Raw genomic sequence first — 13,830 nt, 5'->3', positions numbered from 1 at the left:
CAGGAGGCGACAAATTTTGGAAGGAACGAAAGGGAAGGCGTCGCGTCCCTAGCAGCCAAGGCTAGGTCGAGTTGAGCACGCCATTCTTGGGGAAAACCAGAACTCTTGCGGATAAAGGCAGAGGTAAGGCGTCGCGTCCCTAGCAGCCACAGGCTAGGTCGAGTAAGCACGCAACTAAGAGGAAGAAAAGCAGACGCCATATTGCAAGCACGCCGGACGACGCGAAGCATGAACGTTGAAGTGTGCAGAATTTGCGAGAACAAAAACGAAACAGCGTCAGAAAATTTGGTACAGTGCGACGTTTGCGGAAGGTGGTACCATTTCGAGTGTGCCGGCGTAGAGGACGACATTGAGAGCAAGGATTGGAGTTGCGATTACTGTCTTGCGGGTTGCAGCCACATAGCACCGTTCAGCGGTATGCAAAGATCACCAGTACAGTCTCAAACACGTGAAGACGCAATGGATACCCCAGAACCGCACAGCAAAGCGCTAGCCGTCGATACGCTAATCGATGCTGCCGGCAACGAAGAGAACATGAATGTTCGGGAAGGCAATCCGGACACGAACAAGAACCAACTCTTGTTAGATATGCTCGAGGAGAAAAGAAAGTCTGAGGCAAAGTTCATAGAAGAAAAGTACAAAATTCTCATGCAGATGAACCCCGCTGACGTAGCGGTAGCTGGGATGTTTCGAGCCACAGGTTCATCTACAAGTACTCAAATAGCGGCCCGGCAAGCTATACCCAAGGACCTTCCAACATTCAGCGGGGACCCTGAGGACTGGCCGTTATTTATCAGCACATTTAAACACAGTACGACAGCAGCGGGATATACGAATGTGGAAAACATGCTACGTCTGCAAAAGTCGCTTAAAGGGAAAGCTCGTGACTTGGTTAGAGATAAACTCCTACTTCCTAACCTAGTCCCAGAAGTCATCAGTACTTTGAAGATGTTCTTCGGCAGACCAGAGCACATCCTAGAAAGAATGGTGGAAAGGGTGCGAAGACTGGCACCACCCAAAGACAGATTGGAGGCGTTAATAGAGTACGCGCTGGCAGTGCGAAACGTCTGTGCCACTATGGAGGCGTGCGATCTGAAGGCGCATCTCAACAATCCAATGTTGGTCAAGGAGCTGGTAGATAAGCTTCCTAACCAACACAAGCTAAACTGGGCAATGCAACCCCGCGACGATAGAGTGGCCGCAGTTAAGGCATTCAGTGATTGGCTCTATAAAATCGCAGAAGCAGCGTCGTTAGTGGTGGCGCCATCGTTTTATAAAACTGGCGCAGTTAATTCCCACAACAGTCGCTGCCCGGACAAGGGAGAGGCAGATGAGACTGGACCAGCACGAGGACAAACACGATCGAACGCGATCCATACGGAAGCAGCTCAGCAGCAAGTTCAACAGAGGTGCGTAGCTTGCGGCGACCCGAGTCACAACCCAGCACAATGTCAGGTATTCTCGAACCTTGACGCGGAGCACAGGTGGCAGGTAATCAGAGCGGGTAAAGCCTGTTTCTGCTGCCTCAAGGTACACCGGAACAGATGCCGAGCCGGGAACTGCGGAATTAATGGCTGTACAAGGAGACACCATGAGTTGCTTCATACAGAATATGTTTCCAACACAATCGGTCAAGACAGACCACAGAGTCACGTGAGTACGCATCGAGACGACAATCACGGAAGTCAGTTCTTTCGCATCATTCCAGTCAAGCTGCACTACGGCAGCAGGCAGACCGAGATCTACGCCTTCCTAGATGAAGGATCATCCGTGACCTTAGCAGATGCATCAGTATTCCAAAGACTGGGAATACAAGGCCAGGCAGCGCCAATGTGTTTGCAGTGGACCGCAGAGACGACTCGACTCGAGAGTGGATCCGTAAAGGCATCCGTCCAAATCTCGGAAATGAACTGCGATAAGGTTTACTGGTTGAACAACGTCCAGACCGTTCAGAACCTAGCACTACCGAGACAGACAGTCAACATGAAGGAGCTATGCGACAGATTCCAGCATTTGAAAGACTTGCCGCTACGGTCCTACTTTGCCCAGCCGACTTTGCTAATCGGAACCAACAACTGGAAGCTAGCAGTCCCTCGCAAGATCCGCGCAGGAAAATGGAACGAGCCGATAGCATCGAAGTGCATGCTAGGATGGAGCATCCAAGGATCGGCAAACCCACAACGATCCATTTTCATGCACCACTGCGACTGCGACTGGCAAGAACTCTATGATGACATCAAGGAACATTTCAACCTTGATGCACTCGTACCACGAAAGCTGTACTCAGCTGAAGATGAGCTGGCAGTGAAGATACTGGAAAACACGTGCCAAAAGAAGTCCGGAAAATATGAAGTTGGACTTCCGTGGCGCGGTGGTATCGACAAACTCTCTGAGAGCCGGAGCAACGCTCTAAAGCGGCTCTGATGCAAGTAGCATGAGGAAAAAGGTCTCTCAAGAACCAGATCTGTATGAAAAGATTGACGCCCAAATCAGGAACCTCCTAGACAAAGGATACGGGGTTAAGCTATCCGAGGATGAAACCAGCCGGGAGAACAGCCGTACATGGTATCTGCCAATATTCATAGCGCTGAATCCAAACAAGCCGAAAAAGATAAGGCTCGTATGGGATGCAGCCGCAAAGGCACACGGCTTCTTCTTCTTTCTTTTTGCACTCAGTATATAAGTCGGAACGGCCCGGATCGGCTGACTATATCCTATAGCTGCCATATAACTGATTGATCGGAAATGGTATAACTTCGGTGTTTTTAGAGTTAGAGAGTTTAAATTTGACACGAGAGCTATTTTTGGCAAATTATTACAACATGCCAAATTTCTTAAGGATCGGCCGACTATATCCTATAGCTGCCATATAACTGAACGATCGGAAATGACCCAACTTTCGTGTTTTTGAAGAAAGAAAGCTGGAACTTGGTACAGATTATATTTTTGGTCAGTTTATCCGACCTACTGAATTTCATAACGATCGGCCGACTATATCTTATAGCTGTCTTATAACTGAACGATCGGAAATGGTTTTTGGTAGAAATACCAACTTTGGTATGTTTGAAGATAGAAGTTTGGGACTTTTTTTAGATTTTGTATTGTAATAAATTAGATTATATATTCATATTCCCATAAGGAGCGGCCAACTATATCCGATGTTTGCGATATATATCCGGTTTTAACTGCAAGGGTATATACACTTCGGCTCCGCCCGCAGTTAGCTTTCCTTTCTTGTTTTAAAGTAAAGTACGTATCTGAATAGATCCCTTTGTGGTGTTTTGCGGTAAGTCCAGCGGCTCGAGGATGTTGGTCCACGTACGATAGATGTGATAAAAAAGGTGAGTTCCGTCCGAGAGATATTATTGACTGTGAACAAAAAAGGGATAAATGAATGTTTTTTTTTTATAGAATTAAATAAAAGTACATCGGGCGAAAAACCCGGCAAGAACAGAATGTGTTTGGACTCACGGAAGCTAAATGCATTGACGGTGAAGGATGCCTACCCGTTGCAGAATATAGATTCCATTCTCAGCCGGGTCGATGACACTATTTTCATCAGCAGCATCGACCTGAAATATGCGTTTTGGCAAGTAGAACTGGATGAAAAGAGTCGTCCGTATACGGCTTTCACTATACCTGGTAGGCCGCTATATCAGTTCCGGGGGATGCCTTTTGGGTTATTCAATGCGGCGCAAAAACGATGCAGGTTGATGGATAGAGTCATCCCACAGAGACTCAGAGACCGAGTGTTCGTATACCTGGATGACCTGTTAATGATCTCGAAAGCCTTTGAGGAGCATTGTGAGTTGCTAGCAGAAGTGGGAAGATGCTTACGGAGGGCGAATTTGGCCATCGGGTTGCAGAAGTCAAAGTTCTGCTTTAAATACTTGCGGTATTTAGGGTATGTTCTAGGAGATGGCGCTCTGAAAACAGATCTACGGAAAATCGCAGCCATTAAAGAAATTGAAGCCCCAAAAAACGTCCGACAGTTGCGCAGTTTCCTTGGCACCGCGAATTGGTACAGAAGGTTCATATAAAATTTTTCCGAGATAAGCGCTCCTTTAACCGATTGCCTGATAAGAGGAAAAGGGCTACAGTGGACATCCGAAGCGCAGGTAGCGTTCTAGAGGCTGAAGCAAGCACTGAGCTGTGCGCCGGTTTTAACCCACCCGGACTTCCGGAAACACTTCTGGATTCAGTGTGATGCCAGTCATGTAGGAATCGGCATGGTCTTGTTCCAGAAGGACGACAAGAAAGCGGAACGGCCGATCGCTTTCTTTTCGGCAAAGCTGAGGGGCGCACAGCTGAATTACAGTGTAACCGAGAAGGAGTGTCTGGCTGCAGTCAAAGCTGTTGAAAAGTTCCGTCCATACATAGAGATGATGCCGTTCACCATCTTGACGGCTCACGCGAGCCTTAAGTGGCTGATGTCTTTTAAAAATCTGGAAGGGAGACTGGCCAGATGGTTTCAAGCGCTACAGCCTTACCAATTTAACATTGAGCATCGAAAAGGAAAGGACAATGTGGTGGCTGATACTCTCTTACGCCCCAACGATAAAGAAGAGCTGAGCCTGTTAAACATGGAGACGACGGCATTCGCAAGTGAGTACCTGGAAAGAATGAAACTAGTTAAAGAGCAAGGAGATCGATTCCCAGACTTACGGGTGGAAGAAGGCTTACTCTTTAAGAAGACTCGTTTTTGCCGGGAGGACAGCGAGGATTTCGACTGGATATTGTGGATCCCCGAAGAACTAACAAATACAATAGTGCAGCAAGCCCATGAAGGGGAGATGGCACTTCATGGAGGAATCCGGTACACATTAGCGAGGCTACAGCGAATGTACTATTGGCCGAACATGGTGGTACAGGTGAAAGAATGGGTTACTTCCTGCATCAGCTGTAAAGAAAATCAGCACACAAGGCACACTACGAGACCTCCGATGGGAAAAGAAGTTTTCAGACAGACAGACCGTTGCAGAAGTTGTAATTCGATTTCCTCGGAAAATACCCCCGATCCAGGCGCGGCAACACCATGCTGTTAAAGCTATGTCCAAAGCAACGTCGGTGGCGGTGGCCGGATTCCGAAGAGAACATATTTTCACGCCATTTGGAGTGCCGCAAATTATACATATAGACAATATAGGGAATTTGTCTCTATGAAGAGGCAGCGCGGAGGTACAACTTAAAATCCAGGGAAGTGAAGTTGTTACCGCCGTCATAGAATTAAGTTTATATTTGAAAAATGAAATCGTTAATATTAGTGTTGAATAATGTTTAGATTAAGTTCTGAAAAACGCTAGACGTAAGCTTATCGATATACAGAAAAATGGCGGAAGGACGAGGCGTTTGCGATCGCTAGGTGAAGCTAACGAGACGAGGGAAAACGACGAAGTTTTTTAGCTCGCGCGCCCAGCATTTGATTTGATTTAAATAAAGGAAAGAACAACCAAATCGATGTTTGCTTAAAGAATCGTGCACCAACCTCGCCCCGACCTCAACATTTCTAAAAAACTTCCTCCAAAACTTCGTTACCTGCGGATTAAGGCAGAAAAAACAGCGTCGCGTCGCTAGCAGACAACAGCTAGACCGACAGGAGGCGACAAATTTTGGAAGGAACGAAAGGGAAGGCGTCGCGTCCCTAGCAGCCAAGGCTAGGTCGAGTTGAGCACGCCATTCTTGGGGAAAACCAGAACTCTTGCGGATAAAGGCAGAGGTAAGGCGTCGCGTCCCTAGCAGCCACAGGCTAGGTCGAGTAAGCACGCAACTAAGAGGAAGAAAAGCAGACGCCATATTGCAAGCACGCCGGACGACGCGAAGCATGAACGTTGAAGTGTGCAGAATTTGCGAGAACAAAAACGAAACAGCGTCAGAAAATTTGGTACAGTGCGACGTTTGCGGAAGGTGGTACCATTTCGAGTGTGCCGGCGTAGAGGACGACATTGAGAGCAAGGATTGGAGTTGCGATTACTGTCTTGCGGGTTGCAGCCACATAGCACCGTTCAGCGGTATGCAAAGATCACCAGTACAGTCTCAAACACGTGAAGACGCAATGGATACCCCAGAACCGCACAGCAAAGCGCTAGCCGTCGATACGCTAATCGATGCTGCCGGCAACGAAGAGAACATGAATGTTCGGGAAGGCAATCCGGACACGAACAAGAACCAACTCTTGTTAGATATGCTCGAGGAGAAAAGAAAGTCTGAGGCAAAGTTCATAGAAGAAAAGTACAAAATTCTCATGCAGATGAACCCCGCTGACGTAGCGGTAGCTGGGATGTTTCGAGCCACAGGTTCATCTACAAGTACTCAAATAGCGGCCCGGCAAGCTATACCCAAGGACCTTCCAACATTCAGCGGGGACCCTGAGGACTGGCCGTTATTTATCAGCACATTTAAACACAGTACGACAGCAGCGGGATATACGAATGTGGAAAACATGCTACGTCTGCAAAAGTCGCTTAAAGGGAAAGCTCGTGACTTGGTTAGAGATAAACTCCTACTTCCTAACCTAGTCCCAGAAGTCATCAGTACTTTGAAGATGTTCTTCGGCAGACCAGAGCACATCCTAGAAAGAATGGTGGAAAGGGTGCGAAGACTGGCACCACCCAAAGACAGATTGGAGGCGTTAATAGAGTACGCGCTGGCAGTGCGAAACGTCTGTGCCACTATGGAGGCGTGCGATCTGAAGGCGCATCTCAACAATCCAATGTTGGTCAAGGAGCTGGTAGATAAGCTTCCTAACCAACACAAGCTAAACTGGGCAATGCAACCCCGCGACGATAGAGTGGCCGCAGTTAAGGCATTCAGTGATTGGCTCTATAAAATCGCAGAAGCAGCGTCGTTAGTGGTGGCGCCATCGTTTTATAAAACTGGCGCAGTTAATTCCCACAACAGTCGCTGCCCGGACAAGGGAGAGGCAGATGAGACTGGACCAGCACGAGGACAAACACGATCGAACGCGATCCATACGGAAGCAGCTCAGCAGCAAGTTCAACAGAGGTGCGTAGCTTGCGGCGACCCGAGTCACAACCCAGCACAATGTCAGGTATTCTCGAACCTTGACGCGGAGCACAGGTGGCAGGTAATCAGAGCGGGTAAAGCCTGTTTCTGCTGCCTCAAGGTACACCGGAACAGATGCCGAGCCGGGAACTGCGGAATTAATGGCTGTACAAGGAGACACCATGAGTTGCTTCATACAGAATATGTTTCCAACACAATCGGTCAAGACAGACCACAGAGTCACGTGAGTACGCATCGAGACGACAATCACGGAAGTCAGTTCTTTCGCATCATTCCAGTCAAGCTGCACTACGGCAGCAGGCAGACCGAGATCTACGCCTTCCTAGATGAAGGATCATCCGTGACCTTAGCAGATGCATCAGTATTCCAAAGACTGGGAATACAAGGCCAGGCAGCGCCAATGTGTTTGCAGTGGACCGCAGAGACGACTCGACTCGAGAGTGGATCCGTAAAGGCATCCGTCCAAATCTCGGAAATGAACTGCGATAAGGTTTACTGGTTGAACAACGTCCAGACCGTTCAGAACCTAGCACTACCGAGACAGACAGTCAACATGAAGGAGCTATGCAACAGATTCCAGCATTTGAAAGACTTGCCGCTACGGTCCTACTTTGCCCAGCCGACTTTGCTAATCGGAACCAACAACTGGAAGCTAGCAGTCCCTCGCAAGATCCGCGCAGGAAAATGGAACGAGCCGATAGCATCGAAGTGCATGCTAGGATGGAGCATCCAAGGATCGGCAAACCCACAACGATCCATTTTCATGCACCACTGCGACTGCGACTGGCAAGAACTCTATGATGACATCAAGGAACATTTCAACCTTGATGCACTCGTACCACGAAAGCTGTACTCAGCTGAAGATGAGCTGGCAGTGAAGATACTGGAAAACACGTGCCAAAAGAAGTCCGGAAAATATGAAGTTGGACTTCCGTGGCGCGGTGGTATCGACAAACTCTCTGAGAGCCGGAGCAACGCTCTAAAGCGGCTCTGATGCAAGTAGCATGAGGAAAAAGGTCTCTCAAGAACCAGATCTGTATGAAAAGATTGACGCCCAAATCAGGAACCTCCTAGACAAAGGATACGGGGTTAAGCTATCCGAGGATGAAACCAGCCGGGAGAACAGCCGTACATGGTATCTGCCAATATTCATAGCGCTGAATCCAAACAAGCCGAAAAAGATAAGGCTCGTATGGGATGCAGCCGCAAAGGCACACGGCTTCTTCTTCTTTCTTTTTGCACTCAGTATATAAGTCGGAACGGCCCGGATCGGCTGACTATATCCTATAGCTGCCATATAACTGATTGATCGGAAATGGTATAACTTCGGTGTTTTTAGAGTTAGAGAGTTTAAATTTGACACGAGAGCTATTTTTGGCAAATTATTACAACATGCCAAATTTCTTAAGGATCGGCCGACTATATCCTATAGCTGCCATATAACTGAACGATCGGAAATGACCCAACTTTCGTGTTTTTGAAGAAAGAAAGCTGGAACTTGGTACAGATTATATTTTTGGTCAGTTTATCCGACCTACTGAATTTCATAACGATCGGCCGACTATATCTTATAGCTGTCTTATAACTGAACGATCGGAAATGGTTTTTGGTAGAAATACCAACTTTGGTATGTTTGAAGATAGAAGTTTGGGACTTTTTTTAGATTTTGTATTGTAATAAATTAGATTATATATTCATATTCCCATAAGGAGCGGCCAACTATATCCGATGTTTGCGATATATATCCGGTTTTAACTGCAAGGGTATATACACTTCGGCTCCGCCCGCAGTTAGCTTTCCTTTCTTGTTTTAAAGTAAAGTACGTATCTGAATAGATCCCTTTGTGGTGTTTTGCGGTAAGTCCAGCGGCTCGAGGATGTTGGTCCACGTACGATAGATGTGATAAAAAAGGTGAGTTCCGTCCGAGAGATATTATTGACTGTGAACAAAAAAGGGATAAATGAATGTTTTTTTTTTATAGAATTAAATAAAAGTACATCGGGCGAAAAACCCGGCAAGAACAGAATGTGTTTGGACTCACGGAAGCTAAATGCATTGACGGTGAAGGATGCCTACCCGTTGCAGAATATAGATTCCATTCTCAGCCGGGTCGATGACACTATTTTCATCAGCAGCATCGACCTGAAACATGCGTTTTGGCAAGTAGAACTGGATGAAAAGAGTCGTCCGTATACGGCTTTCACTATACCTGGTAGGCCGCTATATCAGTTCCGGGGGATGCCTTTTGGGTTATTCAATGCGGCGCAAAAACGTTGCAGGTTGATGGATAGAGTCATCCCACAGAGACTCAGAGACCGAGTGTTCGTATACCTGGATGACCTGTTAATGATCTCGAAAGCCTTTGAGGAGCATTGTGAGTTGCTAGCAGAAGTGGGAAGATGCTTACGGAGGGCGAATTTGGCCATAGGGTTGCAGAAGTCAAAGTTCTGCTTTAAATACTTGCGGTATTTAGGGTATGTTCTAGGAGATGGCGCTCTGAAAACAGATCTACGGAAAATCGCAGCCATTAAAGAAATTGAAGCCCCAAAAAACGTCCGACAGTTGCGCAGTTTCCTTGGCACCGCGAATTGGTACAGAAGGTTCATATAAAATTTTTCCGAGATAAGCGCTCCTTTAACCGATTGCCTGATAAGAGGAAAAGGGCTACAGCGGACACCCGAAGCGGAGGTAGCGTTCTAGAGGCTGAAGCAAGCACTGAGCTGTGCGCCGGTTTTAACCCACCCGGACTTCCGGAAACACTTCTGGATTCAGTGTGATGCCAGTCATGTAGGAATCGGCATGGTCTTGTTCCAGAAGGACGACAAGAAAGCGGAACGGCCGATCGCTTTCTTTTCGGCAAAGCTGAGGGGCGCACAGCTGAATTACAGTGTAACCGAGAAGGAGTGTCTGGCTGCAGTCAAAGCTGTTGAAAAGTTCCGTCCATACATAGAGATGATTCCGTTCACCATCTTGACGGCTCACGCGAGCCTTAAGTGGCTGATGTCTTTTAAAAATCTGGAAGGGAGACTGGCCAGATGGTTTCAAGCGCTACAGCCTTACCAATTTAACATTGAGCATCGAAAAGGAAAGGACAATGTGGTGGCTGATACTCTCTTACGCCCCAACGATAAAGAAGAGCTGAGCCTGTTAAACATGGAGACGACGGCATTCGCAAGTGAGTACCTGGAAAGAATGAAACTAGTTAAAGAGCAAGGAGATCGATTCCCAGACTTACGGGTGGAAGAAAGCTTACTCTTTAAGAAGACTCGTTTTTGCCGGGAGGACAGCGAGGATTTCGACTGGATATTGTGGATCCCCGAAGAACTAACAAGTACAATAGTGCAGCAAGCCCATGAAGGGGAGATGGCACTTCATGGAGGAATCCGGTACACATTAGCGAGGCTACAGCAAATGTACTATTGGCCGAACATGGTGGTACAGGTGAAAGAATGGGTTACTTCCTGCATCAGCTGTAAAGAAAATCATCACACAAGGCACACTACGAGACCTCCGATGGGAAAAGAAGTTTTCAGACAGACAGACCGTTGCAGAAGTTGTAATTCGATTTCCTCGGAAAATACCCCCGATCCAGGCGCGGCAACACCATGCTGTTAAAGCTATGTCCAAAGCAACGTCGGTGGCGGTGGCCGGATTCCGAAGAGAACATATTTTCACGCCATTTGGAGTGCCGCAAATTATACATATAGACAATATAGGGAATTTGTCTCTATGAAGAGGCAGCGCGGAGGTACAACTTAAAATCCAGGGAAGTGAAGTTGTTACCGCCGTCATAGAATTAAGTTTATATTTGAAAAATGAAATCGTTAATATTAGTGTTGAATAATGTTTAGATTAAGTTCTGAAAAACGCTAGACGTAAGCTTATCGATATACAGAAAAATGGCGGAAGGACGAGGCGTTTGCGATCGCTAGGTGAAGCTAACGAGACGAGGGAAAACGACGAAGTTTTTTAGCTCGCGCGCCCAGCATTTGATTTGATTTAAATAAAGGAAAGAACAACCAAATCGATGTTTGCTTAAAGAATCGTGCACCAACCTCGCCCCGACCTCAACATTTCTAAAAAACTTCCTCCAAAACTTCGTTACCTGCGGATTAAGGCAGAAAAAACAGCGTCGCGTCGCTAGCAGACAACTGCTAGACCGACAGGAGGCGACAAATTTTGGAAGGAACGAAAGGGAAGGCGTCGCGTCCCTAGCAGCCAAGGCTAGGTCGAGTTGAGCACGCCATTCTTGGGGAAAACCAGAACTCTTGCGAATAAAGGCAGAGGTAAGGCGTCGCGTCCCTAGCAGCCACAGGCTAGGTCGAGTAAGCACGCAACCAAGAGGAAGAAAAGCAGACGCCATATTGCAAGCACGCCGGACGACGCGAAGCATGAACGTTGAAGTGTGCAGAATTTGCGAGAACAAAAACGAAACAGCGTCAGAAATTTGGTACAGTGCGACGTTTGCGGAAGGTGGTACCATTTCGAGTGTGCCGGCGTAGAGGACGACATTGAGAGCAAGGATTGGAGTTGCGATTACTGTCTTGCGGGTTGCAGCCACATAGCACCGTTCAGCGGTATGCAAAGATCACCAGTACAGTCTCAAACACGTGAAGACGCAATGGATACCCCAGAACCGCACAGCAAAGCGCTAGCCGTCGATACGCTAATCGATGCTGCCGGCAACGAAGAGAACATGAATGTTCGGGAAGGCAATCGAACAATCGAATCGGACTCGAACAAGAACCAACTCTTGTTAGATATGCTCGAGGAGAAAAGAAAGTCTGAGGCAAAGTTCATAGAAGAAAAGTACAAAATTCTCATGCAGATGAACCCCGCTGACGTAGCGGTAGCTGGGATGTTTCGAGCCACAGGTTCATCTACAAGTACTCAAATAGCGGCCCGGCAAGCTATACCCAAGGACCTTCCAACATTCAGCGGGGACCCTGAGGACTGGCCGTTATTTATCAGCACATTTAAACACAGTACGACAGCAGCGGGATATACGAATGTGGAAAACATGCTACGTCTGCAAAAGTCGCTTAAAGGGAAAGCTCGTGACTTGGTTAGAGATAAACTCCTACTTCCTAACCTAGTCCCAGAAGTCATCAGTACTTTGAAGATGTTCTTCGGCAGACCAGAGCACATCCTAGAAAGAATGGTGGAAAGGGTGCGAAGACTGGCACCACCCAAAGACAGATTGGAGGCGTTAATAGAGTACGCGCTGGCAGTGCGAAACGTCTGTGCCACTATGGAGGCGTGCGATCTGAAGGCGCATCTCAACAATCCAATGTTGGTCAAGGAGCTGGTAGATAAGCTTCCTAACCAACACAAGCTAAACTGGGCAATGCAACCCCGCGACGATAGAGTGGCCGCAGTTAAGGCATTCAGTGATTGGCTCTATAAAATCGCAGAAGCAGCGTCGTTAGTGGTGGCGCCATCGTTTTATAAAACTGGCGCAGTTAATTCCCACAACAGTCGCTGCCCGGACAAGGGAGAGGCAGATGAGACTGGACCAGCACGAGGACAAACACGATCGTACGCGATCCATACGGAAGCAGCTCAGCAGCAAGTTCAACAGAGGTGCGTAGCTTGCGGCGACCCGAGTCACAACCCAGCACAATGTCAGGTATTCTCGAACCTTGACGCGGAGCACAGGTGGCAGGTAATCAGAGCGGGTAAAGCCTGTTTCTGCTGCCTCAAGGTACACCGGAACAGATGCCGAGCCGGGAACTGCGGAATTAATGGCTGTACAAGGAGACACCATGAGTTGCTTCATACAGAATATGTTTCCAACACAATCGGTCAAGACAGACCACAGAGTCACGTGAGTACGCATCGAGACGACAATCACGGAAGTCAGTTCTTTCGCATCATTCCAGTCAAGCTGCACTACGGCAGCAGGCAGACCGAGATCTACGCCTTCCTAGATGAAGGATCATCCGTGACCTTAGCAGATGCATCAGTATTCCAAAGACTGGGAATACAAGGCCAGGCAGCGCCAATGTGTTTGCAGTGGACCGCAGAGACGACTCGACTCGAGAGTGGATCCGTAAAGGCATCCGTCCAAATCTCGGAAATGAACTGCGATAAGGTTTACTGGTTGAACAACGTCCAGACCGTTCAGAACCTAGCACTACCGAGACAGACAGTCAACATGAAGGAGCTATGCGACAGATTCCAGCATTTGAAAGACTTGCCGCTACGGTCCTACTTTGCCCAGCCGACTTTGCTAATCGGAACCAACAACTGGAAGCTAGCAGTCCCTCGCAAGATCCGCGCAGGAAAATGGAACGAGCCGATAGCATCGAAGTGCATGCTAGGATGGAGCATCCAAGGATCGGCAAACCCACAACGATCCATTTTCATGCACCACTGCGACTGCGACTGGCAAGAACTCTATGATGACATCAAGGAACATTTCAACCTTGATGCACTCGTACCACGAAAGCTGTACTCAGCTGAAGATGAGCTGGCAGTGAAGATACTGGAAAACACGTGCCAAAAGAAGTCCGGAAAATATGAAGTTGGACTTCCGTGGCGCGGTGGTATCGACAAACTCTCTGAGAGCCGGAGCAACGCTCTGAAGCGGCTCTGATGCAAGTAGCATGAGGAAAAAGGTCTCTCAAGAACCAGATCTGTATGAAAAGATTGACGCCCAAATCAGGAACCTCCTAGACAAAGGATACGGGGTTAAGCTATCCGAGGATGAAACCAGCCGGGAGAACAGCCGTACATGGTATCTGCCAATATTCATAGCGCTGAATCCAAACAAGCCGAAAAAGATAAGGCTCGTATGGGATGCAG

The 13,830-nt window shown here is 47.8% G+C and overlaps 3 protein-coding genes across 3 annotated transcripts; all 3 read left to right on the top strand.

The window, feature by feature from the left end:
- Window positions 1-228: 228 nt before the first annotated feature.
- On the top strand, window positions 229-2,424 carry LOC138926909 (uncharacterized). Its single transcript, XM_070282519.1, has one exon. It carries the CDS (start codon window positions 229-231, stop codon window positions 2,422-2,424), a length of 2,196 nt encoding a protein of 731 aa, XP_070138620.1.
- Window positions 2,425-5,821: 3,397 nt separating this feature from the next.
- On the top strand, window positions 5,822-8,017 carry LOC138926908 (uncharacterized). The gene has a single exon (XM_070282518.1). It carries the CDS (start codon window positions 5,822-5,824, stop codon window positions 8,015-8,017), a length of 2,196 nt encoding a protein of 731 aa, XP_070138619.1.
- Window positions 8,018-11,644: 3,627 nt separating this feature from the next.
- LOC138926907 (uncharacterized) lies at window positions 11,645-13,621 on the top strand. Its single transcript, XM_070282517.1, has one exon. The coding sequence runs from the start codon at window positions 11,645-11,647 to the stop codon at window positions 13,619-13,621; it is 1,977 nt and encodes a 658-aa protein (XP_070138618.1).
- The last annotated feature ends 209 nt before the right edge of the window (window positions 13,622-13,830 follow it).

The sequence above is a fragment of the Drosophila bipectinata genome, chromosome 4 (genome assembly GCF_030179905.1).
Source record: "Drosophila bipectinata strain 14024-0381.07 chromosome 4, DbipHiC1v2, whole genome shotgun sequence".
Taxonomy (NCBI): Eukaryota; Metazoa; Arthropoda; class Insecta; order Diptera; family Drosophilidae; genus Drosophila; species Drosophila bipectinata.
Note: the sequence above shows the minus strand (reverse complement) of the source record. Positions and strands in the feature narration are given on the sequence as shown.